Genomic DNA, 27,447 nt, shown 5'->3' with positions numbered 1-27,447 from the left:
AGCACAGGGACCTGGAGCTTCCGTTCAGAGCAGGGGCTGTTACCCCAAACTGAGAAATGCCCATCGCATGCCCCCATCCCTGACCCCACGGAGTGGGGCTACAGTCCCAGGCTGTGTGAGCGAAGGGCCCCTGCTGGGGACGGGAGAGGCGGCCGGGCCCAGGGCGAGGCGATGGCACTGCCTACCGTCTCAGGGGTGAATGTCCCACCCACGGTCTTGAGAGCGATGGGGGCAGGATAGAGGTGGGAGGACAGCGTGGGCTTTGGGGCTGAGGGCAAGGTGCTCACAGCAGGACCCAGAGGAGGCCAAGGCCCACCTGGAGCAGGAGCGCCCTTGGAAGCGCCCCAGGAGCCTCCCGCGGGGGCGGTGCCCTGTTGCAGAGAGATCTGGAACAGCAGTGCCTGGTGATCTTGCCGTGCACCCCGGGGCCCGACGACCATTCAGACTTCATGTTGGTGTTGGGACACCTGGGAGCACAGCGCCTGCTGAGCGAAATTCTCAGGCGAGATCCTGCAGAAAAGAGGAGACAGCGCTCAGGAAGAGAGGGGGAGCCTGGGGAGGGGTGCTTTCCCGCGGGCAGGGAAGGCCAGAACCAAACCTCGGGTCAGAGAACTGTTGGTCTTGGAACATCTACAGATACCTTCTCCTGATCCTTTCACAAGCCAGGCCCTGCACAGTGGGAGCACAGCTGCCCAGGGTCACCTTCAAGGTCACAGCAAAGGCAGGGTTCAGGACTGCTGGCCCTGGTCGGGGCTCTTCCCTGAAACCACACGTGGTCTGGAAACCCGGGTAGCCAGGGGCCTGGGAGTCCCGGGGAGACGGGGGAAGCAGAGCAGAGAGAGAAACGATGGTGACCAGAGGCCTTGCTGCACCCGGCCTGGGCTCCCGCCCACCCCTCCCTCCTTCACTTAGAGACGCGCAGAGACCTCTGAACGAAGCACCGGAGGGAACAGAACACTCAAAACAACCCAAACTACAGAAGAAAAGATACCCTCGGGTGGAGTCCACCTTCCTGTGTCCTGCTGTGCTGTGCTGTGTTGTGTGTGTTTTGCTGTATCTGTTGTGTGCATGGTACCTCACTACACTGAACCTTGTTGTATTGTATTATATGACAGCTGTATGCTTTGCATTACATCGTATCATAGGCTGCTCAGGGCGCTTGGTTTAGGATAACCGAAAAGAAGGAAAGAGACCAGCCAGCGTCCTCTGGAAGCCCCCAGGGCTCAGTCTTGAGCGGCTGCCTCCTTCTTCCCCTGCTCAGGACCGGGATCTGGCAAAGGTCGGCGCAGGCGAGGGGTCCCCTGAAGGGAGCCTTCCTCAGCTCCCCGCAGAGACCCCGAAGGATCCAGCGCAGAGCCCCCGACAGGCCCCTTCAGCGCTGGCCAGGGACTCACTCAGGGTGATGATCACCGTGTGGGAGACGCAGACCCGGTCGCCGGAGGCGCACGCGGCGGGCTTGCAAAACTCCCAGCTCGTGGCTTTGAAGCACTGGTAGCAGCTCAGGTTCTCACCTGTGGGGCAGCAGCAGGCCGCGGTGGAGCGCGCTGCGCACCTGCCCGGCGGCGCAAAGGGCTTCCGCTGCCTAGAGATGCGCCCGCTGCGCCCCGGAGCTCCCGCAGCCCCCCGCAGCCCAGAGGGCTGCCCTTACCTGGCTCTGTGGCTTCTTCAGCACAGCCCAAAGACACCAGCAGAGCCCACAGGACTGGAACCGGCACCCCCATGACGCCAGACGGCTCAGCCTGCAGGAGGGCGGGAGAGGGACGGTGGAGCAGAGACGGAGGCTTTGTGCGGACCTCCCCCCGTCGCACCGCCCATCCCCTCGGTCTCTCCGCCCTGGACCCTCCTCATTCGAGGCCTCTCAGACCCTGGTTCTCGCGTTGCCCCTCTCGCAGCCCGAGGACTCCTGAACCTTCCCTCCCCTGCTTCAGGGAGCGCGGCCCTCTGGGGAGGGTCAGCTGACGGAGGGCCGGCTGTGGAGGCCTGTCAGCCCCTGCTCGCAGCTCGGGCTCTTGGGAGGGTCTCCTGGAGTCCGTGAGGATGGCCGCTTCGTGCTGGAGCAGAAGGCGGGCAGGGAGCGCGTCTCCCCTGTGGGTGCATCCCCTCCGCCAGTCTCCACCCCGCGCCAGCTCTGCTGCATCCTTCTCTTCCTGTAACAACCCCCTGCGGAACAGGGCCCGGTTCACACCTTGGGGACACAGGACCACACTGAGTCCCTGCCTCGGAGGCTCAGGAGAGCTGAAACTTCCCGCAGGTGTGGTGGCAAGTGGTCTGGTGTTGGAGGTGGAGGAGGGCTTCAAGGGGGAGGAGGGATCATTGGGGCTGGAGAACAGGAGGCCGGTTGGGCAATCGGAGATGAAGTGCAGGGCCGTCCAGAGGGAAAGCATCAAGAGCCAGGCCCAGGGCAGGAAACAGGGCAATTAAGGGCAAGTGGGGGAGGGAGGGGAAAGGGGAGAAAGGGGAGGAGGGGAGGGGGGAGGAGGGGGAGGAGGGGGGGAGGAGGGGAGGGGGGAGGAGGGGAGGGGAGAAGGGGAGGAAGAGGAGGGGAGGGGGGAGGAGGGGAGGGGGGAGGAGGGGAGGGGGAGGAGGGGAGGAAGAGGAGGGGAGGGGGGAGGAGGGGGGGGAGGAGGGGAGGGGGAGGAGGGGAGGGGGAGGAGGGGAGGGGGAGGAGGGGAGGGGGAGGAGGGGAGGAAGAGGAGGGGAGGGGGGAGGAGGGGGGGGAGGAGGGGAGGGGGAGGAGGGGAGGGGGAGGAGGGGAGGGGGAGGAGGGGAGGGGGAGGAGGGGAGGGGGAGGAGGGGAGGGGGAGGAGGGGAGGAAGAGGAGGGGAGGGGGGAGGAGGGGGGGAGGAGGGGAGGGGGAGGAGGGGAGGGGGAGGAGGGGAGGGGGAGGAGGGGAGGAGGTTCCCAGGAACCTGTCCTCACCAGAACCAGTGTTAAAGAAAGAAACTTCCATGACGCTCGTAAAGCTCAGTGAGACTGAATCATCTCAGCGGGGCTCTCGAGACCGGCGCAGGGACCGCTGTGCCGGGGTTGTGCAGGGAGAGACTGGGGGCAACTCCAAATACAGCAGAGGCAGTGGGGATTTACAGCCAAGGAGCAGGTGTGGTCAATGGATGGAAAAACACTAAGAGGAGACCTCAGGGGTAGGGGGATTCTGGCTAAACAAACCTACCAGGATCTCCCTGAAGGCAGGGCAGGTGCTCAGTCCTCACCTGGGGGGTGGGAGGGGATGGAACCCCATCGGATACTGAGTTGTGGGAGGTTCTTATTAAAACCGGATTTTACAAGGAAGTGCCCAGATGGGCCCAGGAGAAGGTTTGGGAGCCTGACTAAAGTTTGGCCAAGCAAAGAATCTTTGTCACCAAACAACACGGCACAGATGAAGCAGCAGAGTCCACTGAGGGCAGGGGCGGTGGTCCGGAGTGGGACCCCGTCCCCTCTGGAGGCACCATCACCCCAGCCACAACCTCACCTGGAGACCGGGCAGGTCTAAGGGCCCTGCGTGAGTCCAGGTGTGGGCAGGAAAGGCTGCCCTCTTTTCTGACCCCCAGGGACCCCTGCCTCCCAAGGCTGCCCCCTAAAGGCAGCGCCCATGCCCAGGTGCCCGCCCCTGTGTGTCAAGTGGCTTCACAGTTTGTCACGCCATGTCCTGCCAGCATCTTTCCCCAGGTTCTTTCTTTGTTTTTCCTTCCTGCCTTTATTTCCTTGACCACACCCGTTTGAGCTCCTCTGAGGAGAAGGCAGGGTGTGGGCCCTGGATCTGGATGTGCAGTGGGTGACCCTGCCCCCAGGGGTCTCGCAGGAGGAGAGTGGGCCAAAGGATAAAAGGGACGACTAGCAGGCAAAGGGGGATTGGACGGGCTGCCTCTGGCCCCTGAGTGACTGCTGCCGGGCACCTCCACTCGCAGCCACTGGGCCTCTGGAGGCCTCGGCACCCCCTGCAGGCCCAGCTTCCTGTTGCCACAGGGAGAGGATGTGCTGGCTATGAATGAGGGTGTGCAGCTGGTTGGGGTCATTTCCCCTCCAGTCTACCCAGCGGCCCAACCAGCAGGACTGTCCCCCGCCCCCTCTTGCCTGGCACGTCCTAGGGACCATGCCTGGCCAGGTGCAGCCTCCGCCTTGCTGCTGGTGCACCCAGAGCCTCCCTTTATTGGGTGCCACTCCAGCCCTCCCTGCTGTCCAGCCTCTGCCCGGGCATGGGCCCGGCTTGGAGGTGGGCACAGAGGGGGTGGAACTGGAGATGCCTGGGGGGAGGATCTGGGCTTACGTCATACGTTTATTCATTTGTCATTTCATGCCGTAATGGAGTTGAATGTGAATCTGTGAAAAATTCGAAACCCCCAAATCGCATGGTGCTGTTGGATGTGGGTGTGACGAAGCAACCCGGTGGCATTTGTGACAGGTTAATAAGGTCACTCAAAAACTTATATGAAAATGCAAAGCAGTTAAAATGGCCAAAACAGTTTTTCAAAACTCATGAAACTATACTTAATATTCATAAATTTTACTTTTTACAAATAATACCTCAAAAAGCTGATTTAAAAGAAACTTTCTGCAAATGAAAATTCTAGATTTAGATGCTCTCACTGGTTAATTCTTCCAAACATTCAAAGAAAAGATAATATCAATCTTCCAAGCTTCTTTCAGAGGAAAGAAATGAACACTTCATAATTAATTTTAAGAAGTTAGCACAGTCTTGATTTCTTAACAAAAATGGATAAGGTATTACAAAAAGTGGACATTCCAGAGCAATAGCCCATGAAAATTAATGAAACATGTCCTAAACATAATATTGGAAAATCACCAATGGCCCACAAAAAGGAAAACATACTATATAATCCAATATATACAGAAAATTATTTGTTAAATTCAACGCAATTTGTGATTACAACTCTCTCAGCAAACTAAGAATAGAGGGGATCTTTCTAATCTGATAAAGGTCATTATAAAACCAGCTCTAACTTGCGTCATCTTTATGGTGAACTCTTGAACACTTCCCCCCTTGTTATCACCCCTTCTACTCACTCTGTCCTGGATAGAGAAACAAGGGGATCACCATTTTAGATGAGAGATCAGGGACTTCCTGGTGGTCCAGTGGCTAAGAATCCGCCTTCCAATGCAGGGTGCATGGATTCGATTTCTGGTCAGGGAACTAAGATCCCACATGCCGCAGGGCAACTAAGCCCGCGTGTGCAACTACAGAGCGCGCAAGCCACAACTAAAGAGAAGCCTGTGTGCCCCAGTGAAAAGATCCTGCACGCCGCAGCAAAGATCCCACGCAACTAAGACCCGACGCGGCCAAAAATATAAATAAATAAAGATTTTTTAAAAAGATGAGAAATCAACTTCTTATCATTTGGACATCATGGGATTTTGAGTTTCGAACATAATGTACAGAGCAAATATGGGAATTAATCCATGAATTTAGAAGGGTCATTGGCTATAAGATAAAAACCAATTGTATTTCTATAAATTTGCAATAATAAATTTGGAATCTTAAGTTTTAAAAACCCCACTGAATTCTGGCCCTAGGATCATTTCAGCTGCCTACATCCAACTCTATTTACTCTTTCTAGCAAGAAAAGGAATTCAGATCAACAGAGCAAGGGAACAAGACGCCACGCTCCTCATGACTTCAGCACGCATAGGAAATGGAGAGACCACAGATGTCATTTACTTTCATGTAGAAAAACGAACACAAACTTCTGGCAGAGCCGTCTTTGGACCTGGGGCACCTGCTGTGCAGCGTGGGTATCAGTGGAGAGAGCGGTTGGAAACGGGAGAAAGGAACCAAGGGTCTGAGAGTGATGGGCTGGACAAAAGCCATCCTCAGAAAGAGAAGGTCCAGCTCCCCTCGAGGGGATGCTGGGAGCCAGGCTGAGAGCTGCTGGCCAGCGGCCTGGCTTGAGAAGATGCAGGGATGCAGGAGCAGTGGGAGATGCATCCGTTCTTGGGGAGCAGACCAGTAGGAGGGGCGAAACCCCTGCAGGCTTGGTGGCCAATGGAAAGAAGGAAAGAAGAAGGGGAAATTAAGTGCGGCAGCAACCAGGGAGACTCCTGATGTCGGCAGGCACCCACCCCTCCCACCACCAGACCTCGGACGCAAGAACAGCTGCACTTCATCGCGAAGCCGGAAGAAGGCGGCCTCGCGCCAAGAGGCCGCGTCCTACTGCGCGCTCATCTGTGGGAAGACACTGCAGGGAGAAGAATTAAAACGAGAATAAAACTTTTCTCTTGAAAAATGTCCCAGAAAACGAACCAGGAAGCAGAATAAATCTCTCATGCCTGAGTCAAAACATTTGAAAATATGAAGGAACACCTTGCATCAGAAGTTCAGAACCTCAAAACAACAGTAGGCAATAAAAAGAAGACATGAGATGAAAAACGATGAAAGTGAGGAAACAAATGGAGGAAACCGTAAAGACCAGCTTAGAAATAAAGTCTCACAAAGTTCCAAGGGAGCAGGCATTTGAGATTGTTAAGTCGGAAGCTGTAGCAGAGGCACTGAAGCAGGGAGGCAGGCAAACAAGAGGACAAAGCGACCTAAAACCCGAACTAAAAGGGCTCACCTGTTCCTGGAAAAACGACCTAGAATGGTGAGCGCTAAGACTACACTAGTAGAAAATGCAAACGACACAGGGCTTCCCTGCTGGCACAGGGGTTGAGAATCTGCCTGCCAATGCAGGGGACACGGGATCGAGCCCTGGTCCGGGAAGATCCCACACGCCGCGGAGCAACTAAGCCCGCGCACCACAACTACTGAGCCTGTGCTCTAGAGCCCGCGTGCCACAACTACTGAAGCCCGCGCATCTAGAGCCCATGCTCTGCAACAAGAGAAGCCACCGTAATGAGAAGCCCACACACCGCAAGGAAGAACAGCCCCCACTCGCTGCAACTAGAGAAAGCCCCCGCATAGCAATGAAGACCCAACTCAGCCAAAAATAAATAAAATAAAAATGATATTTAAAAAATGTAAAAGATACAGAAGCGCCCCTTAGTGCCTACAACCCACAACGTATATGTAGGGGAAAAAAATAGGTTGGTATCAGACTTCTCAAGACGCTGTGAAGCAGAAATGATTAAACAAAACAAAACAAAACAAAAACAAAAAAAACACCCTCAAGTTTGGGGACTTCCCTGGTGGTCCAGTGGTTAAGACTCTGCACTCCCAATGCAAGGGGCCCGGGTTCAATCCCTGGTCAGGGAACTAGATCCCGCATGTCGCAACTAAAGATCCTGCATGCCGCAACTAAAAGATCCCACGTGCCACAACTAAGATCCAGTGCAGTCAAATAAATAAATAAATATTTAAAAAATAAAGAAAATAAAATTTGAACCAAGTATTTTATATATAGTCAAGAGTATAATCAAGCATCAGTGCTACAGAAAAAAGTTTTTAAAGCCCTAAACTTCGATTTTAGTAAAAAAGGAAAAGAAATGACAATACACGAATCAAATCCCCAATTCAAAAAAAGTGGTGGTGGGGGAACCAAAGTGAACAGAAGAAAGCACGGAGAAGAAAATCATAAGGCTAGAAGCAGAAGTAAATGGTGCGGAGAACAAGCCTAGATGTGATTAATAAAGCAAAAGCTTGGTTTTCTGAAAAGTTAAAAGAACTAGATGAGCAACTAACTAATCTAATCAATAAAAGAGGGACAGTACAAATGTACAAATAATACATACTAAGAGTGAAGTAATTATTGAAAGAGAAAAAATTTTAATGATAACAGACTATTTCCTATACCCTTCTACAAATACAGGACCTCAGATGAAGGGGATAACTACCTAGGAAAATACACTTAAGCAAAATTTATCCCAGTTGAGAGAGAAAGGTTAAAGAGATCAATTTCAGTAGAAAAGAAACATAATAAGAAACTACCCCAGCACAAACAACTAGGATCAGATGATTTCACACAAAAAATTCTACAAAATCTTCAAAGACCAGATTTTCCTAATGACACATAGATTGTTTGAGAACATAAAAGAGAAGACTTCCAAATTCTTTTAACGAAGCCAGTATAATATTGATAACCAACCTAATAAAAATTGTAAAAAGAGGGCTTCCCTGGTGGCGCAGTGGTTAAGAGTCCGCCTGCAAATGCAGGGGACACGGGTTCGTGGCCCGGTCCGGGAAGATCCCACATGCCATGGAGCAGCTAGGCCCGTGAGCCATGGAGCGGCTAGGTCCCTGAGCCATGGCCACTGAGCCTGTGCGTCCAGAGCCTGTGCTCCACAACGGGAGAGGCCACAACAGTGAGAGGCCCACTTACCGCAAAAAAAAAAAAAAAAAAAAAAAAAGAACAACAACAACAAAAAATTGTAAAAAGAAAGAAAATTACAGACTAACATCTCTTAGATATATCAGTGCAAAAATCTTAAAGAAATATTAACAAACATAATCCAACAGCACATTAAGAAAATAGTACAGTATGACAAAGTAGGATATATTCCTAGGATTCAGTGATAGTTAAATATCAGGGAATTTTTTAATGTAATTCATCTTATTAATAGATATGAAAATAAATGTCATAGGAGTAAATCTATAGACTTTGAAGTAAGTTTGAATAGATTAACTATCCTTTCTTAATTAAAAATATTCAAGAGAAATATAATCTCTTATAGTTGTCATCTTACAGGACTTCCCTGGTGGTCCAGTTGTTAAGAATCCGCCTTCCAATGCAGGGGACTTGGGTTCCATCCCTGGTCAGGGAACTAAGATCCCACATGCCGCAACTAAGACCCAACACAGCCAAAAATAAATAAACAAAAGAAAATGTAACTTTTTTAAAAAAAATAAATTTTATTCATTTTTTTTTGGCTGTGTTGCGTCTTCATTGCTGCTCACGGGCTTTCTCTAATTGTGGCGAGCGAGCGGGGGCTACTCTTTGTTGCAGTGCGTGGGCTTCTCATTGTGGTGGCTTTTCTTGTTGCGGAGCACGGGCTCCAGGCACATGGGCTTCAGTAGTTGCAGCACGCAGTCTCAGTAGTTGTGGCTCGCGGGCCCAGTAGCTGTGGCTTGCGGGCTCTAGAGCACAGGCTCAGTAGTTGCGGCACACGGGCTTGGTTGCTCCGCAGCATGTGGGATCTTCCCGGACCAGGGCTCGAACCCGTGTCCCCTGCATTGGCAGGCGGATTCTCAACCACTGTGCCATCAGGGAAGCCCTTTAACATGTATTTTTTTAAAAAAAGTTATCATCTTACATTAGAAAAAAAATACCCATCAAATAGTGATGGGAAAAGCATTCCCATCACTATTTGAAATTCAGTCAGAAGTATTCACTGATACAGTTAGAAAACAATAAACAATTACAGGCTTTAGAATGGAAAAAGAAGTAAAACCGTATCTATCATTTGTAGATGATACGGCAGTATACCTGGAAATCCTAGAGAATAAAGAATAAAAGTAACATATTTGGAAAACAATCAGTAACGAGTCAGGATGCAAAGTAAGCATATAAAATTCAGTAGCCATCAGAGGGCGTCCGGGATTTGCCAGGTTGAAGTAGACTGGCGGTCACATGCTCCCACTGGACCAAGAAGAAAAAAACAGGCAGGTTGCAGGTGTCGTAAGTAAACGTGTTGGGGAGCTGAGAGGGACAAGGACCAAGTGGACTGGCTTCCAGAGGTGGGGAAGTCCCCAGAGCTGAGCCGACGCTGCCAGCCTGCCCTGTCTTTTCTTCCTGGGGATTTGCCAACCACCAGCGGGAATGTATCCACAACCCAGGGAGGAGGGGCGAGCGCGCTCAGCTCCGGGAAAGCGAAACCTACGAAAAACCAGAATGCGCGCTGAGTCCCAGATGCAGGCGGCGGTACCCAGGGCGGGGCGTGTATAAGGAAGAGTGACGTCCGCGGCAGTCCCACGGCCCTGAGGAGCCAAGTTCCCACCCGAGGAAAGAGGCCTGCTCCAAACACACATTTGACCTTGCTCTGAAGAGACTTGCCAGAGTCTAAAGCGGCCGCAGGAGTTGGGAGTGGGAGGCTTCAAAGCAGGGTGCAAAGACGTGGAGGGCATCTGCCGCGCTTTCCAGGGCCAGGAGACACGCCTGCCCGAGTCTCCACCGGAAGCCTGGGAGGAGAGGGACAGGAGGGCGTATGAGTTTCCCAAAGCTGCGGTCCAGCCCAACCCAGCTCAACTTGTGATGGAGTTGACCTGGTGAATACCTCATGCACTTTGATCTGGTAAAAGAGGAACCGAGGGACCCGCTACTAGAGGTACGTGTGGCCTCTGGCTCTTATATATACAAGGCCCCAAGGTGACCGATAGCAACAGGGGAGAAAAGCCGTAGACACGGACCAGCGGACGATCCAGATAATGGAGTTAACAGAAAAGGACTTTAAAATAACGGTGACAAGTATGTTCAATAATAGACTTTAAAAACTGAGAGTTTTGACAGAGAATAGGACTTTATGAAACAAATTAAATAAATATTCTCTGTATGGGCGAGGATTCGCCAGAGAAGCAGAACCAATAGAATGTGTATAGAAACAAAAAGAGATTTGTTTTAAGGAAGTGGCTGCAGGGCCAAAATCTTCAGGATGGGCTGTGGGGGGTGGGGGCGGGGGGTGGAGAAGTCTTCCTGTACCCTTCTGGCTGGTCTAAGGGTGACACTGACATGAGACAGATTAACAGGAGAGAATCTCGCAGAAGTTTAACAACATGTCTACATGGGAGAGACCCAGGAAAACTGAGTAACTCACCAAAGGGGCCACAGCCCTCACCTTAAATGCCATCCTCAGCTAAAGACAAAACAGGTTGTTGAAGGTGGGGAGAGTCAGTTATGGCAGGTGACCAGGATTGTGACACGGATTTAAGGCATCGCCTTCTCCAGTGATGAGAGTTTCTAGAGATTTGGTCATCCCAAATGGAGATTTCCCTTATAAATGTAAATGTTTCGTACAAAAGGTCAACTCCTACTTGGTTGTCAGAACCCTTCCCATGTCTGCTCTTTCTCAGAAAATAACCAGCTGAAAACAATGCATGTGACAGAGAGACGTATCTTAGGGTGGCAAATTCTGTTTCCTTAGAGCCAGAAGGCCGGAGAGCTGGTGCTGCAGTTAAAGTCCAGAGACTGCTGCAGAATTCCCTCTTGCTTGGAGGAGCTCAGTCTTTTGTTCTATTCAGGCCTTCGGCTGATTAGGTGAGACCCACCCAGGTTATGGAGAGCAGTCGGCCTCACTCAAATGTCACCAATTTAAATGGCAAGCTCATGCAAAAGCATCCTCACAGAAACATCCAGAATGGTGTTTGACCACATATCGGAGTCCTGTGGCCCAGCCGAGTTAACACATACGATTAACCGTCGCATTCTGGAATTAAAAGACAAAACATCTGAAATTAAGAACTCGTTTGGATGAATGAGGAGCAGAAGACGATATGAACGTAGGTAGAGACAGGACAATATAAAATAGCCCAAGGGAAGCTTAGAGAGAATAAAAACAGTAGAAAAAAAATTATTCGGAGCATAAGGGCCTGTGAGACTCAGTCAAATGGTCTAACTTTACATGAGATTGGAGTACCACAGGGAAGAAAGAGGGAATAAATAAATACTTGAAGAGATAACATTGTTCAAAATCCATGAAAGATGATTCGCAGATCCATGGATCACAGAAAACTCTAAGCAGGATAAATGCAAAGCATGTCGTCCCAGCTAGCGACACTGCAATCCAAATGCTGAAAACCAGAAAACAATACCCTTAGCAGCCAGGGGAAAGAGACACAGTATCTACAAAGCAACAACAATTAAGAGCTAAAGCTGACTTTTCACAAAAAAGCCAGAAGAAAATGAAACTGTACCTTGAAAGCGATGAATGACAAAGTCTGGCAACCCTGAATTCTATGCCAACCAAAAATATTATTCAGAGATATAGAAAACAAAAGAGTTTGATTTATACACAAGTTGCAATAATTCATTGCCAGCAGACTCAAACCACAAGAAATAAAAAAGGAAACTCTTCAAGGTAAAGTGAAATGATTACAAATGGGAACATGGAACTCTAGGAAGAAGGGCAGAGAAGCAGGAGTGATAAGTCCGTGTAACTGAGCAGGACCCTCTGGGGTCTTCCTGGGACAGACCCTCCCCCCATATCCTCTGCTGTAGCTCGTCTCTGAAGTACCCAGATAACAGTGTCTGATGCACATTTCCTGAGCTGTTTTATGGATGCTAAAACCACCACCAAATGGAAGAAATAAGCTACTTGATGATCGTGAGCCCCAGACCTACAGGCACCTCGGGATTGATCATGTTAACCACCCTCTTACCTCACCGTCAGCCAATCAGAGAATTGTGCCCGAGCTGATCACAGACCCTGAGGCATACCTGGAGGCGCAATGTGAGGTCTTGGGGACAGTGTGCTAGCACTGGCCTGGGGTTCTGTTTTTATGGGGTCGAGGGTGGGGACCTAGGGTTTGGTGGGCTCACTCTTTATTAGTGACTTTAAAACAGAAGAGTGGGGATTTAAAGCATGGGTAGAGGAGAAACTAGAGCCCAGGATGGTGAGTTATAGAAACCAACTAAGAGCTCTAAAACAAAGGAGCCTGGGGGTGGGCGTGTCTGGCTCCTACCTAGTCCTGTGGCTGGCAATGTGTTTAATCTAGAGAGTCATTTGGGAGTGGATGCCTGGCAAGCAAAACTGAGGTCAGGCCCTTGCATTAGAAAAAGAGAAACCGGGACTTCCCTGGTGGTGCAGTGGTTAAGAATCCGCCTGCCGATGCAGGGTACACGGGTTCGAGCCCTGGGCGGGGAAGATCCCACATGCCACAGAGCAACTAAGCCCGCGCACCACGACTACTGAGCCTGTGCTCTGGAGCCCACGAGCCACAACTACTGAGCCCATGTGCCACAACTACTGAAGCCCGCGTGCCTAGAGCCCGTGCTCCGCCACAAGAGAAGCCACGGCGATGAGAAGCCCGCGCACCTCAACGAAGAGTAGCCCCTGCTCGCCGCAACTAGAGAAAGCCCGCGCGCAGCAATGAAGACCCAACGCGGCCAAAAATAAATAAATAAAATAAAATAAATTTATCAAAAAAAAAGAAACCAAGTGTCAGGGCTGCACTACATTAACCCAACTATGTTAGTTCTATGTTAAGTAAATGTTAAGTAAATGGACTTAACATTCCGAAGTAAAAGCAAAATTTTTTAGACTGGATACAAAAGAACACTAAACTGGTTACAACTCTGACTTTAAAAATCAGGACACAGAATAGCTGAAAAGAAAAAGGGTGGGAAAAACATCCTGCCGACAGTAATCCAAAGAAATCTCGTTCACCCTATTGATGCCACATAAAGTGTACTTTAAGGCAAGAAATATTACTAAAAGATATTTCATAGTGATAATGAAATGCCCAAGGTCGCGAGGCCCCTCCACAAGACCACCAGAGTCGAGAGTCAAAGCCAAACGGCAAGGGTCATTTATTGCAGGTTCGAACCTGGACCTCCGCGCACTCGTTGCCGGTGATGCTAAGAGGTCCTGGCGGAGTTTAGTACAGCTCTTTTATAGACCGGTACAAACATAGTCGCCGATTGGTTGACTTTTAAACAAAGACACTAGTCGCCGATTGGTTGACTTTTTTTTTTTTTTTTTTTTTTTTTTTTTTTGCTGTACATGGGCCTCTCACTGTTGTGGCCTGTCCCGCTGCGGAGCACAGGCTCCGGACGCGCAGGCTCAGCGGCCATGGCTCACGGGCCCAGCCGCTCCACGGCATGTGGGATCTTCCTGGACCGGGGCACGAACCCGTGTCCCCGGCATCGGCAAGCGGACTCTCAACCACTGTGCCACCAGGGAAGCCCCGATTGGTTGACTTTTAAACAGAGACACTAGTCGCCGTCTGATTGGTTGGACGGTTGCGGGGGGGGGGTCAGCAAGCGTAATTACAGAAGCGAGAGCGGCTGGTTAAGATTCGGTTTCCTGAGGTTTTGTTTCTCAATTGGAAATACTTAAGGCGGGGCCATGGTCGCAAAAAGAAATAGTGCAAACAGGAGGACTGATGCAACCCTAGCAGTGCTGCGGCCTCCACCAGCCCAACGGCAGGGCGGCGGGAGGCTGTGCGCCCAACTTCAGGCGGCGCTCCCAAATGTGGCAAGCCCAGCGCCGCGCCCTGGAATGGTCCTTTTTCGGCCCTTCTCCTCCGGAAAGAACAGAAAAGAAACTCCAGGAAAAGCACAAATTGAATGCAGGGCGTCAACTCAGTCCTATTCCCACCAAAGTAGAACATAGCCCCCTCAATAAAAAGTCAACATAACACAAAGATATGTCAATCCTACCTCTATACAACTAGTAACAGCTTCAAAATGTTTAAGCAAGATACGGCAGAAGTGAAAGTTGAGGCAAATTGACAGTGACACAAATATTTTACCATAAATCCTTTAAGTAACTGATAGTGTCGCAGGAAGGGGGACCCCTCCCAGGGCCCGAGAGCGTGCTCTTGTCTAATGCTCAGAAATGGACTGTCCGAGGAGACACACGTGCTGACAGAGCAAGAGACTTTATTGGGAAGGGGCGCCCAGGCAGAGAGCAGGAGAGTAAGGGACCCCAGGAGGACTGCTCTGCCACGTGGCTCGCAGTCTCGGGTTTTATGGTGATGGGGTTACTTTCTGGGTTGTCTCTGGCCAATTATCCTACTTGTGCCCACATTTGGTCTGACTCAGGGCCCTTCCCGGTGGGGCATGCATCTCTGAGTTAAGATGGATTCCAGTCGGAGGGTTTCTGGGAGGTTGGCAGGACGTTTTACGGGCTGACGTCTCCTCCCTCCTTTCGGCCCCTCCCAAATTCTCCTGGTGAGTTTTCTGCGGCAGCGTCCTGTTCCTTATTGGGGCCTCCTTTTGTGTGACAGCTCATGCAAGTAGTTATTATCATACCTGGCCAAGGCGGGCAGTTTCGGTCAATGGTTCCCTAACAATAGAACAAGCAAACAAGAATGTCACTTAGCATACGTGAATTTGCACAAGATTGCAAAAAATTAACATAATGGACATATATGGAACATCATACCAAACAAGTGAATCCGTATTTAAGTGCATGTAGAACACTTACCAAGTATGTCATATGCTCAATCGTGCAGTTGATCTAGGAAAACAAAATATATGACAGTTGGAGAGGAAGAAATCCAAACAAGAATGGCTAGTATTACAAGCACTGAAAATACCAAGAGCTGTGCAGGATGTGGACAGCTGGAGAGCTGACACTTTACCGGCCTCAGTATAAACTGGTACAGTCTGCTAAGGCTCCTGCTGCCACGTCAGCAGCCAAAGGATGTCGCAGCCATCGACCACCACCGGCCCCCCCACCCCTGGAAGGTGAGCCCTGAAGGAACGCAGGATGGAGACGAGGGGGATGCCCTCTGCCAAGCCCTCAGCTGCCACAGCTGCCGCACTTGTGCAACCCGAGGGGACTCATGACGGAAAAGAACGGGATACTGGCCGGAGAAGCTGAGATGCCTGTCAAAGGAATGATTTCAGTGAGCCCAGGCTCTTATATCTTCCCATTCACAGAAAAGCGCTACGTTCCTCAACTTGAGATGTCTGGTTTTCTTTAATTGACAGTAATCTTTTGGGAATTCCCTGGTGGCCCAGTGGTTAGGAGTCTGGCTTCCACTGTAGGGGGCATGGGTTTGATCCCTGGTCAGGGAATTAAGATCCTGCATGCTGTGCGGTGTGGCCAAAAATAAATAAATAAATAAAATCGGCCCTTAGAACAAAACAAACAAACAAAAAACTCCCATAGTCTTTTGATGCTCCGACTACCTGGTCTTTGTTGCAAAACTTCTGTATATCCTCACTGCTCCCTGACCTCTTCGGAGCAGAAACTCAGAGCTCTTCTGAGAGGCTGCCTCCCAGGCTTGAAGTTCTCAGAAAGGCCGCCAAATAAAACATGATTCTCAACTTTTAGGTGGTGCTTTTTTTTTTTTTCAGTCGACATTAAACATACACATACCCTGTGACCCAGCATTTCCACTCCCAGGTACATTCTCAAGAGAAAAAAAATCACCAAGATAAATGCCCACAAATGTTTAGAGCTGTATCATTCATGAGCATCAAACCTGTCAACAACCTTAACGCCCATTAAGGGCAGAATAAATACATAAATGCTGGCATGGGCACACAATAGAATACTACATGGAAATGAAAAAGAATCCTCTACTGCTACACTCAGCAACATAGGAATCTCACAAACAGAGTGATGAGTTTAAAAAGCAGCAGAGTTCATTTCCTGGCAGCTCCACACCAGCAGAGAGCCTGTGCTGCTGGGGGGACTTCAGAGGACTCGTGAGGCCACCAAAGACAGCTCCCTTCTGAGTCACGGAAAGTCAGTTGATCAGGAACTGTAACTGTATCTGTACAGTCCCTTCCCTTTTGCACTTTCTATGGTGAATACAAGTTACAGGTCTCACTCACACTCACAGAAAGATTTCAGAGAGGAGACACAGAGGTCAAGAAAGTAAAGTGAGGATTTACGAAGCGACAGCGCACTCTCATTGCGGGACCGGGCAGACTCACGTGAGTAGCTGTGCCGAGTTTCTTTGGCAAGTTGGTCATGTGGGGTGTAGAAGTGAAGGGGCGGAATATTCATTGGGGAGGGAGGGGTTTGGGGTCGTATTCCCTGATTTTCTTCCCAGCTCCACCTTCCCAAGAGGCGGAGGCATTTTTCCTTTATTTAGCCTTGATCGTTGTGTCAGGGCTTCCGTGCCTGATGGGTATTTCCTATCTGCGAGGCTAATTTTATTGTAATCAGAGTATAATGAGCAAAAGGTTACTTTTGGACTCTGGAGATTCCAGCCTCTTCTCATCTTTCTTTGTCTGTCTCCAGGGCACTTGTCACCCCAAAATGTGTGGTTTCCTATCAGTCCAGAGGTTCCTTTCTCTGTCTGTCCAAGGGCCACCGTTGTCTACAAGCTGTACGGTTTCCTGCCATCTGGCCCGTGCCCCGCCTCCTCTGCGCGTATCTAGCCACCTGCCTGCTGTAACACCATGGCCCACTACTCGCTTTGTACATGTAGATCTGGACTGTGTAAACTGTCAATAATACACCATCTGGCGTATAACCCTTTGTCTCAGAAACATGTAACCTTGCTTTGACCTTTAGCAGGTGGAAGAGTCCTCAGGGTTTTCTGAAAGGCTGTCTCCCGGCTTATAATTCTCAGGTTGGCGCCACTGAAATTCTCTTTCCTTAGAATGACTATTGATTAAGTTTCCGTAAACAGGAGGATCCTCATGGGTGGAGGCAGGGCTGGGGGCTTGCCCTCCTGTGGCCCGGGTCATCCCTGTCCTTCCCTGGCCTGTCTACCCTCCTGGGGACCACAGCGTCCCTCCCACAGGGACCACAGCTCTCACCAGGCCCCGGGGGGAGGAGGGCTGGGGCCTGAGGACAAGTAGACCACTGAGGAAACCGAGTCACAAATCTGAGATACCACTGGAGGGAGAGCGAGGCCACCTTCCCAGGGGAGCTTGGGTGCCAGCAAGTGAGGGGAGCTGGGAGGTCTGCTCCCCAGCAGGGGGCTCGGCAAGGAGAGCCTCGGGGTGCCCGACGCTGTGGTCCTGTCAGGACTGGCCTGGAGCCGGGAACTCCTCCATCCCCTTCTCTGACAGGCGCTCTTGGTGATCCTGGGGGAAGGGACGCAAATTACAAGGACCTGCAGGAAAGGCGGGGGTCACTGGGAGCCCGGGGTTGCGGGGTCTGACCCACACCGGCTCCAGACCCCAGGCTATGAGGGTGTCAGGCCCAGTGCAGCAGAAGCTGTGGGGAACGGGAACGGAGTGGCGGGTGAACCGGTGTCTGTGACACCCTCAGGATGGCAAGACTCTGCTCACTCCTCTGGGCAGAACCGGCCAAGAGCTGCCTCCCTGCCCCCAGCCCCACCCCAGGCATTAATGTGAGGAGGGAGCCAGATGCCCCTGGGTTCAGCAGGGTGAGAGCCACTGGAACTCACCCTCTGAGCCCCTCTCCTGCCCACCCCCAGCCCAGGCCTGGGGTGCTATCAGTGTCGCAAGTCCTGACCCTGGGAGAGAGAGAGAGAGAGAGAGAGAGAGAGAGAGAGAGAGAGAGAGAGAGAGAGAGAGAGAGTGTGTGTGTGTGTGTGTGTGTGTGTGTGTGTGTGTGTGTGTGTGACAGAGGGGTGGACGGGGCATCTTGTGAAAGCTGGGTCTGGGGGGCAGAGCTCAGGGACATCTCCTGGCTAATCCCAGACTCAGGTGACTGATCCTCTGGCTGCCTGTGTCTCCATAGGCTTCCCCAGTTCCCTGGGGGGGTCCTCAGACTGGGGGAGCTGTCAGCAGGGGAGCTGTCAGCAGAGGAGCTGAGGGTTGGGGGAGGGGCAAAGGGCGTGGTCCTGGGGGAGGGACGGGGGCTGGGGACCCTCAGCCTGGCGTCCCCTCTAGCCCTCAGGAGGAGGCCAGCTATTAGAAGAGGTGGACTTTCCTTCAATATTACAATGAAGCCCGGCGGGCTGTTCCAGGACAGTCTTCCTCGGCAAAGGCGGGATGGACGGACTGACAAGGCTGGGAAGCTTAGCGTGACCTGTAGGAAGACGACCTCCGCACGGGGTGGGGCTGGGGGCGTGGTGGGGAGGCTCCGCCCAGCCTGGGCCCACCCCCTCGGGCCCGCGGAGAGCCTCGCCCTGCTCTGGCCCGGAGGCTAAACGGAAGGGCTGAGGGCTGAGGGCAGACGCCCCCTCGAGCGGCCTCGGTGCTCCCGTCGGCGTGTGTCGCTCGCGGCCGCCAGGGGACGGCGCCTCGCCGGCTAACTCAGAGTCTCGGGCACCTAGAGCACCCCTCCTCCTGCACTTTCCACTCCGACCTTAAATGCTTGCCTTCCCAGGACTTCATCGTGTCACTCAGATTTCTCCAGGGAGCCGTCCTCCCAGAATGCACCCTCTGCTGAGGTTATTAACCTTCCATTCAAGGGGTCCCAGAAAGCACCCATGGGTGGGGCTCAGAGAGGGGAGGTCCAGCTGTACTGTGGCTCCGTCACCAGCCCTGGGGATGGTCTGGTGCCCGCACCTCCCACCCCACCGCCAACGGCACCGGACCGAGGGGAGCCCGGCAGGGGACCAGAGGAACTCTGAAAGCTCCGGCAGGGCAAACCCAGGCCGGGCCATGAGGTAGCCTTTGCGAGGGGCCCCCGCCAGCAGGTTGGGTCCTGGGTCACAGGAGGGCAGGAGCGGGGCAATGAAGGTGGTGCTAAGGACTGGGGAGGAGAGGGCCCCGGGCCCGGGCCATGGGCACCACAGGAGTGTTGTGGGAGAGGGCACACCCTGGGCAGGACTCCCCTCGTCCCGGAGGCCAGCTGGTCAGGCGGCAGACCGAGCAGCTTGGGAGGGGCAGGCGAGGGGGCAGGGGCCGGACCGGACGGAGCTGAATTTGCCTACAGAGAAACGGCAGGCATCACTCCGGCCCCTGCGCACTGAGACTAGAAAGCCCAGACTCCCGGCCAAAGTGTGCCCGGGCCAGACAGTTCTGCGCCTGGCACCTCCGTGCAGCCCGGGCAGATGCCAGTGGAAGCGAGAGTCCGGGCAGAGCCCGAGGAAAGCTTTCCTTTCCCTCCCCTCTGCCGCTTCGTTCCCCTTCCGGCCCTCTCCTGGGGGTTCCCCCCTCCCCCCCTCCCCCTCCCCCTCCCTCCCCCCTCCCCCCTCCCCCTCCCTCCCCTCCCCCCCCCCTCCCCCCTCCCTCCCCTCCCTCAGGCTGTAGGAAATGGAAACTCAGAGCCCTCCCTCCCTCCTCCCCTCCCTCCCCTCCCTCAGGCTGTAGGAAATGGAAACTCAGAGCCCTGGGCTCCTCCCCCGCTCAGCCCCACCCAGCCTCCCTCTGCTCTCGCACAGCCTGTGCCTTCCAGCCTCCCCCCACCCAGGGAGGGAAGCGCAGCCGCCCCTAGGAGGCCCAGCTGCTTCTGAACCCAGCCCTCAAGGGACTTCGCCCTGCCACCCGGAGCAGAGGAAATGCTGGGCATGCCCAGGGTCATAGACGCAGGAGGACAAGTGGCTTCAACCCTCTGAGCCCTGGTTTTCACTTCTGAAACCTGGCGGTAACCACATCCATCTCTCATTGTAGTTGTGGGAAGAGTATAACAGATCAACATCACCTGCAAAATAGTCAGTACACAGAGATGGAAGCTGAGGTCAGCATTAGCAGGAACAGAGCATTTGTTACATACCTGTCCTGCCACTGCCCCCCGCCCCCTGGCTCCCAGTGTCCCCAGAGTCAAATGCAAACTCCCGACTGTGATGGTCAAGTCCACCTGTGCATCTTCCTCTGGCCTGGCCCCGCTGAAACGACAGAACGCGTTTTGGTACTCAATAGAGCATAGGTTCTTCAGTGCAGAAAGAATTCAGCAAGAGGCAGTGACAGGTAAGGAAAAGGTTTATCAGTATAGGGCGCTTGTGAGAGATGCAAGCGGGCAGGCAAGGGAGCACCGTGATGAAAGCTGGGTGGGCTACATTTTTATAATGTAGAAAAAGTGAGGGGAAGACCACTTCTTCCTCATTCTTGAGTAGATGTCAAACTTCCATCATCAGCTCCTCCTCCACGTCAGGCAGGGAAGTTTTCTTGTCCCTACACGGTCAAGCCAGGGCTGTCATGGTGCTACGGAAATGGGCAAAAAGGTGGTAACATACACTAAACCGCGGTAAATCATCTCAGGTTTCAGTAGAACGTCACCTTTCCCTATATTTTTGTCTTTAGCGTGCGCAGAGGAGCACGTTCTAGGAATCATTACCTTACTGACCTCACTGGGCAGGATGTGGGTCTCGCTCCACCATTGTTTTGGGGCATGTCTTGTGCTTCTGTTGCATGGTTTTGTTGCTAGGCAAGCCTGCTTTCTTGCGTGATCATTAACTTACAGGGGTCTCCCATACTCCTTTCTTTACTTATGATCCCTTAGTGGGAGTAACTATTTAATCGCCTACTTTGTCCCTTCACTCTCTCCCTATCACCACCACTGCCCCACCCTGCTGGTCTCAGTCCTTTTAGCAAAGTTGCTTGTGATTTGTTTTGAGTGAACAACACAGTGGACGCATTCTATGTGGGGACTGTCAACAATAAACAAAGCAAACAAAATGCACAACGTGAAAGCAGGTGTTACCTGAACACTGGGCTCACCTCTTGGTAGGTGTGGAGCCAGAAGCCACAACCATTTGCCAAAGAGCAGAAGGAAGCATGTATTACGGGCAGCAAGTAAGGAGAACACCAGGGATCTCACCCAAAGCAGAGTCTCCCCAGCAGCGACACTGGGGAAGTTTTAAGCTAAGGGTACGTGCATATTCATGAAGCGGTTTGAGCAGAGGATTATTCAGTATAGAATTGGGGCAAAGGTTGACAGAGTCCAGGCTTGGGTTGACTGAAGTCAGAAGGGACATCACCCACTGCCTGGGTGGGGGCCTTAGTTCCTTACAGAACTCAAAGGTATATTGTGTATATCCCTCGAGGAGGAAGTAGTACTCTGCTGCATCACTGCACTATTGTTGGACTGCTTTTCCTCTGTTCCTGTATTCTTTTGTTCCCCTAAGATCACTGATCACAGAGACCTGTTCAAGGGCAAGCACTGCAGCCAGGCTTAGATCACAAAATGGCTTAGGCCAAAATGGCTTCTCTTATGTCAAGAAAGCCATTCCTGGTTCTTTCTCTGGGGACCCCCTAACCTATCTGCTTACACAGTTTCAGTTTTTTGCAGGGACTGTACTGAGGACTCTAGCCTGGGAGACAGCCTCTCAGTAGCTCCAGAGAGGTAGGGGAGCCAGTATATATATGAATTTTTTGATTGGGAAATACAGGTGTCAAGCATACCTCTTGGTAAAAGATTACTACATATCACAAAAGACAGACATCTCAAGTTAATGATTTTAGTGCTTTTCTATGTATGGGAAGATGCAAGAATCCGGGGTCATTGAAATTCTCCCTTAGATCCACATCTTAACACAGCCTGCTTCCTCCTGTTTTTCCCTATCATGAATTCGCCTCAGGGCACACTGCTGGTGGGCGACTGCAGTGGGTTGCAATTTAATCCTGGTGGAACTGGAACGGTGGGCAGCATTTTCGTTTTTTGGTTTTTTTTGGCTTCACCACACAGCAGACTAGGGGTTGAATCCATGCCCCCTGCGGTGGAAGCGCAGATTCCTAACCACTGGACCGCCAGGGAAGTCCCTGAACTTCAGAGGTAACCAGCATTCCTGGGGGACATGCTGATTTCATCCCCTTGAATTCTTTTTCTTGCTTTGGTTTTTCATGCTGGTCTGATCCACTCAATCCACTCACCATTTCTACCACCCCGTGAGTCTCAACCAGATGCTGTGATGTGCTTCTGGACCCTTCCATGAGATGTTGGCTGGGCCTGGGTCTCCTTCCCCTTGTCGTCCTGATTTCCTGGGGCAGACCGCTCCTCCCGTCCCTCGAGCTCTATCACCGCATTGGCGCTCAACCCCAAGTGCTGGCTGGCATCCCCCTTGGTGGCAATGACGCCTAGGATGCTGCATTCATGTGTGTCACAGGGCCCATCCTGTGCAGAGCTGCTCACCTGCTCCTGTGACCCGGGCCCGGGATATGGGCCACAACCCGAGCCCTCGCAGGGACCACTGTCCCGCCCTGCTGCACAGTGATGCTTGGAGCCTGGACCCAGGCACGTCAGAGCTTCTGGCCAGCCTGGACCCAGCCCTGCTGTGTTCCCTCCCACCACCCAGGAGACACGACAGCGCCCTGAAGGATAAACGTATCTCTCTGCAAGGCGCCCAGCTGCAGCCCTTGGTTCATTGCTCCTCGGCCACCAGCCCAATCAAAGAATCCCCTTGGCTTAGAACCCAGACACTCCCCCAGTGCAGACGCTGGGAACTCCCGGCCTAGCCACAGACCACAGCTGGGCTTGCCAGGGGAGTAGGCGTGTAGCAGCACCCCTGCCCTCCAGCCAGGGTCCAGGCCTTCTCCAGGGGAGTCCCCCCCAACTCCTCCCATAGGCCCTTGGGATGGACATCTCACTCACCCACTTACTGAGCTCCTGCCCCCCTTCCCCACCATGCTTTGTGTCCTCCTCAGCCTGACTGGCCCAGGTACCCCGTACCCAAGTCCCGGAACCCCGGTTGGGGGTGTCCCCTCCCCTCCCCTCCCGCCCAACCCCGTCCCTCCCTCTGTAGGGTCCTGCCTTCCACCCAGAAGCAGGCTGACCTCTGCTAGTTTCTCTGTCCAGTCCAGTCCTGTCCGGAGAATAAACTTCCCAACCCTGCCCGGCCGAGGGCAGCTAGCTGTGGTCTCCAGCGACCCCCTTCCTCACTGCCTCCCAGTGGGCCTCAGGGTGGGGCCCGATCGCAGGGGACCCTCAGACCCTCTACACCTGCGGCTCTGCATCTCTGCTGCCCCCTCCCCCTCAGTAGGACCCTGATGGAAGCGACAGTCTCAGGCTGTGGGCCACACCTACAGCAGGAAAGGGTGGGAACATCTGTTTATTTGAGGCACCAAAGCAGCAGGAGGGCTCCAGTGTGGCGGTGGAGGGAGGGGGCCCGAGAGCTGGATTTCGGGCTGGGAGCAGATTCCTGGGTCAGCAGCCTAGACCTGGGGACAGCGGAAGGCCTGTCTTCCTAAAGGCTGCCCTCGAAGTGAGTGAAATGAGGTGTGCAGAGATGCCAGGGGAAAGGGGCTCTGTGCTGGCGCTCGGGGCTGGGCTCCTGAGGCTTTACTCCCATCCTTCCCCCACACAGGCCGAGACCTGGCCACACGCTCACCCGTGCCCGGCAGGGCACACGAACCAGCGCCTGTCCACACAGCACATCTTCCGCACTGCGGGCCGACAGGGGCAGGCCTGGGATCAGGTGCCCCTCCCAGCATGGCCCTGGGACGTGGTTCTGACTCTGGGGCCCTCAGGCTCCGTTCCCAGGTTCCCCCTGGAAGGCTGACCGGGAAGTAAGGGTAGCCGGCAGGTGTGTGGGTGCAGAGGGCAGGCCTGCCTGTGGGGACCCAGGGCCTAGAGGGTGGGCTCTGCAGGGTGAGGAGTCTAGGGGAGGAGGCTTCGAGATCCTCTTGGGTCTGGGAGGAGCTGGGCTTTCCTTCCTTCCTGAGCTTTGGGAGTCTGGGCCGGGCACAGGGTCCCGGGGGTCAGGGGCCAAATCGCAGCAGAGCCGACAGCAGGCTGAGCAGGAGCCCGAGGCCCAGCACAGCGGCGCTGGCCCGCAGCCCGCCGTCGGCCGCACTCAAGTTGCACAGGAAGCTCTGGCAGCAGTGGGTGCCCACGGACGCCACGCCGAGATTGACGCTCTGGATGGGGCAGATCGGGGAGCAGCCCTTGTTCAGGGTGTAGCCAAAGTCCACCACGTTCCCTGCACAGGAAAACGAGGTTGTGAGTGGAGGGGCTGAGAGGCCAGGGCTGGGGTGGGGGAAGCCTAGCTGCGCTCACCGATGCCAGCGGATGCAGAGATGGTCACACAGTAGTTGTCTGTATCGGAGCAGACGGTGGGCTTCAGGCAGTACCAGTTGCTGTTTTCATTCACGCAAGAGAAGCACACCAGGGGGTGGACTGCAGAAGGAGGGATGCCTGTCTCATGCCCAGGAGTCTTCCCGCGTCCCCTCCCAGCCCGGACCCAGAGGCATGAGGACACCCCACCTTGTGTAGGCACTGACTGGCAACTGTGGTAGCCCGGGCCCGGGCTGGAGACCCAGGAGACAATGACACCAGACCCTGGCTCTGGAGGAGCCCCAGTGATGCCCCAAGTGTCCAGGCAGGGCTGAGGCTGCCAGTGGGGGCGGGGGTAGGAGGGACCGCGTCGCCGTGGGAGAGGAGCCTGTTAGGTGGCACAGAGTAGGTGACATGGGCACCACTCAGGAGAGAAAGGGGAGAGGGAGTCCAGGAGGAGGACACAGCCCGCTCAGAGGCCTGGGGCCCCGGGGCACCTCACCTTGCTCCACACCCAGGAGGGCAGCCAGCAGCACCGGCAGGAAGACCTTCATTCTGGAGGGGACTGGCGTCCCGGCTGGGGTCTCACGAAGCCAAAGAAGTCAGCCCTGCGCTAAAGAGACAGCTCGCTGGAGGGCGGGGCTCACGCCCCTCGCGCAGGGCCCTGGGGCAGGGCAGCGGCTTGCTCTTCCCAATGGGGTCAGGGACACTGGCCCTGGGGGCAGCCTGGTGTCCCCACTTCGTAGATGGGGGAGCTGCCAGCTCCCAGCAGCAGGGCCAGAGCACAGACGGTCTTTCTGCTCCACTCCCAACCTGCCCCTCACTCAGTGCAGACTCCCAGCTGAGGCCCTTCCCCAAGTCTGTAGCACTTGCTGCCTGGGGGGAAGGAACTCATTAAGGTTCTCAGAATCACCCAGAAAGGGAGGTCAAGGGAGTGGCCCCTGCCCACGGCCCGGGGGGGTGTGGATGAGATAGGCTGGGACCTGGGATCCTCTATTAGAGTGCTTGCACCTGGACAAACGTCCCCTAGAGCAACAAGATACAAAGAAACTATAAGTGACTAAAAATAACTGCGCCCACGCACCGCGGGGCAACAGGGTACAAGAAGCCACAAACTACATTTTTGAGGTGCTGGGAGCAAAAGCATGGTACTGCACATCATTCCTGCCCGGTACCCCGAAGGAGGGGACAGGCCACCTAAGCTGTGCCTCCTGCCTGACCCACAGATCCGCCCCGTTGTCACCCCATTTAAGGACTCAAGTAGCCCCTCTCGGGAGCTGCTGTTTTCGCTTCCTTGTGCTGCAGCTCGAGCCCCAGTAAAGCCTTGCCTGGAATTCTCGTCTGGCCTCTTAGCAATTTCTCGAGTCCAAGGGCCCTGGGGGGGGGGATGGCGACCAGTAATATTATATGACCTGCGTCCAGAACTTTCCAGGGGCCAGCTCTGTGCCTCACATGGGGCATGAGGCATATCTAGCTGAGTATCCACCTGGGCAGCTTCTGTGCTGGGGGAGGGGCGAGGGGCTCTCCCATTCTGTGTTATTTAACGCTGAAGACGATGACCCCATACGTATCTGCTACTCCCCCCCACCTTCATGGCTGGGGGAGGCTCAGGGAGCCCCAGCAGTGTGCCACCAGTCACCCCAGCGGGAACAGGCACAGGCTCTGGCAGGTGGCTGTGAGTCCCTGGGGGCTGTCCTGCACCAGGAGCCTCCCTTGGGCATAGGTCCTCGGCAGTGGATGGAGAAAGCACTTTGAAGCGACCAGCTGGGGTTCTGGTTCTCTGCTTTGCAGGAGGCACAGTGTGGGAGGAGCAGTCTGGTACCTTCTGCTGGGGACAGCCGTGGGCGGGCGGGGGAAGGGCTAGTCCCCAGGCACCGGGAGGAAGGAGAAAGCCAGGGAGAGAACAGATTTTGGGAGGGGCTGGCAGAAACCCTGAGAATGGGCTTCAGGTCTGGGCAGGGGCTGATGTCTTGGGGTTGGCAGCAGGAGCTGCAAACGTCCAAGAACAGCGCCGAGCCCAGTGGGGGCCTCTTCCAGGGTCCCGGCAGTTAGGGAGGAAGGAGCCTCGGTTTCCTCCTCCACAAAGTGAAGTTCCGGCGGGAGGAGCCCTGAGCTGTCCTGAAGGAAGCTCTGGGGCTCACCTCCGCGGTCACAGTCAGCATCCCCACCCTGCTGCCAGGCACCCCAACAAGTGCGCCCTGCTGGGCTGAGTCGGCACTGGATACTAACGTGTCCACATTAGTAGGGCCAGGCGGAAGGGAACCCGTGGGTTTGCGGGCAGGGCCATTCGGGACCCTGACTGTGCACTCTTCCCCCAGGCTCACGGGGCTGATGTCCGGGAGAGCCTGGCATTCAGTGACGCTGGGCCAGCAAGAGAGGTAGGAGCACGTCCTGGACCCCAGGGATGGAAGGGGCCTGGTGGCCCAGCGCAGGGGGCTGGGCTCCTAGGCACCTCATATCCTTGCGTAATCTATGCCAAACAAGGTGCTTTCACCTCTTCCCAAGGCAGGCTCCCGTCCCCATGGTGACCCACCAGGGCATTTAACTCTCTCCTTCCTGCCAGCGCGCCAAGATCCCAGCCCCTTCAAGTCAGGAAGGCTGGCCCTTCCCCAGTCCCCATGTGAGGGGTCAGGGAATGGGCCCTAGAGTTGGGCGATGGGGCCCCGGCGCCTGCGCAGCCCTTGGCTACCCAGCCCGGGAAGGCGCCCGGCTGCAGTCTCCGCCCGCTCCCGCCCTCGTCCTTTGGAAATACTGGAGAGGGCCGGGAGGCTGGGGGGCTGGGAGTGGAGGCGAGGCGCCCAGGGGCCGGGGCCGCTCGCAACCCCGACCCCCAGCCTCCCGCAGGCCTCTCCCGCCTCCCTGGCGCCCCGCTCGCCCGCTCCCCCTCCTCGCTGGGCAGGGCCCCGTCCCCGCGCCCCCGCCCGCCCGGCCCAGGCCCTCACTCACCGACGGCGGACGCAGGTCCCCGGCCCGGCCGCGCAGTCAAGTCTGCCCCCGAGCCCGAGCCCGTGGCAGCCCGCTCTTCCCGGCGGCCAGGCAACGCGCGAGCGCAGTGGGCGTGCGGGAGGCGGGACTTGGCGCCCAGGCCCCGCC

General features: G+C 54.3%; 2 protein-coding genes across 3 annotated transcripts; both read right to left on the bottom strand.

Annotated features, from left to right (window-relative positions):
• Positions 1–283: 283 nt before the first annotated feature.
• LY6L (lymphocyte antigen 6 family member L) lies at positions 284–1,721 on the bottom strand. The gene is made up of 3 exons (XM_060127574.1): positions 1,649–1,721; positions 1,395–1,511; positions 284–510 (listed from the first exon to the last, which is right to left on the bottom strand). Exons 1-3 carry the CDS (start codon positions 1,719–1,721, stop codon positions 284–286), a joined length of 417 nt encoding a protein of 138 aa, XP_059983557.1.
• Positions 1,722–23,392: 21,671 nt separating this feature from the next.
• LY6E (lymphocyte antigen 6 family member E) lies at positions 23,393–27,447 on the bottom strand. 2 transcript variants are annotated; one of them, XM_060127579.1, is made up of 4 exons: positions 27,301–27,447; positions 24,857–24,962; positions 24,358–24,477; positions 23,393–24,280 (listed from the first exon to the last, which is right to left on the bottom strand). In XM_060127579.1, the coding sequence occupies exons 2-4, from the start codon at positions 24,906–24,908 to the stop codon at positions 24,060–24,062; spliced, it is 393 nt and encodes a 130-aa protein (XP_059983562.1). In that variant the 5' UTR covers positions 24,909–24,962; positions 27,301–27,447; the 3' UTR covers positions 23,393–24,059. The 2 variants fall into 2 exon arrangements, with proteins under 2 accessions (XP_059983562.1, XP_059983561.1); XM_060127578.1 differs by having other exon boundaries at positions 24,857–24,967; positions 27,301–27,443.

Source organism: Lagenorhynchus albirostris, chromosome 17 (genome assembly GCF_949774975.1).
Source record: "Lagenorhynchus albirostris chromosome 17, mLagAlb1.1, whole genome shotgun sequence".
Classification (NCBI taxonomy): domain Eukaryota; kingdom Metazoa; phylum Chordata; class Mammalia; order Artiodactyla; family Delphinidae; genus Lagenorhynchus; species Lagenorhynchus albirostris.
This window is presented reverse-complemented; position numbering and strand designations above follow the sequence as displayed.

What these genes read in the sequence shown, in the direction of transcription:
- LY6E (XM_060127579.1), bottom strand. Translation starts at nt 24,908, where the DNA reads ATGAAGGTCTTCCTGCCGGTGCTGCTGGCTGCCCTCCTGGGTGTGGAG. An exon ending in CCTCCTGGGTGTGGAGCAAG is followed by an intron (nt 24,478 to 24,856) that starts GTGAGGTGCCCC and finishes CTCCTTCTGCAG; the next exon opens with TCCACCCCCTGGTGTGCTTC. An exon ending in CTCTGCATCCGCTGGCATCG is followed by an intron (nt 24,281 to 24,357) that starts GTGAGCGCAGCT and finishes TTTCCTGTGCAG; the next exon opens with GGAACGTGGTGGACTTTGGC.
- LY6L (XM_060127574.1), bottom strand. Translation starts at nt 1,721, where the DNA reads ATGGGGGTGCCGGTTCCAGTCCTGTGGGCTCTGCTGGTGTCTTTGGGC. An exon ending in TGAAGAAGCCACAGAGCCAG is followed by an intron (nt 1,512 to 1,648) that starts GTAAGGGCAGCC and finishes GCTGCCCCACAG; the next exon opens with GTGAGAACCTGAGCTGCTAC. An exon ending in CACGGTGATCATCACCCTGA is followed by an intron (nt 511 to 1,394) that starts GTGAGTCCCTGG and finishes TCTTTTCTGCAG; the next exon opens with GATCTCGCCTGAGAATTTCG.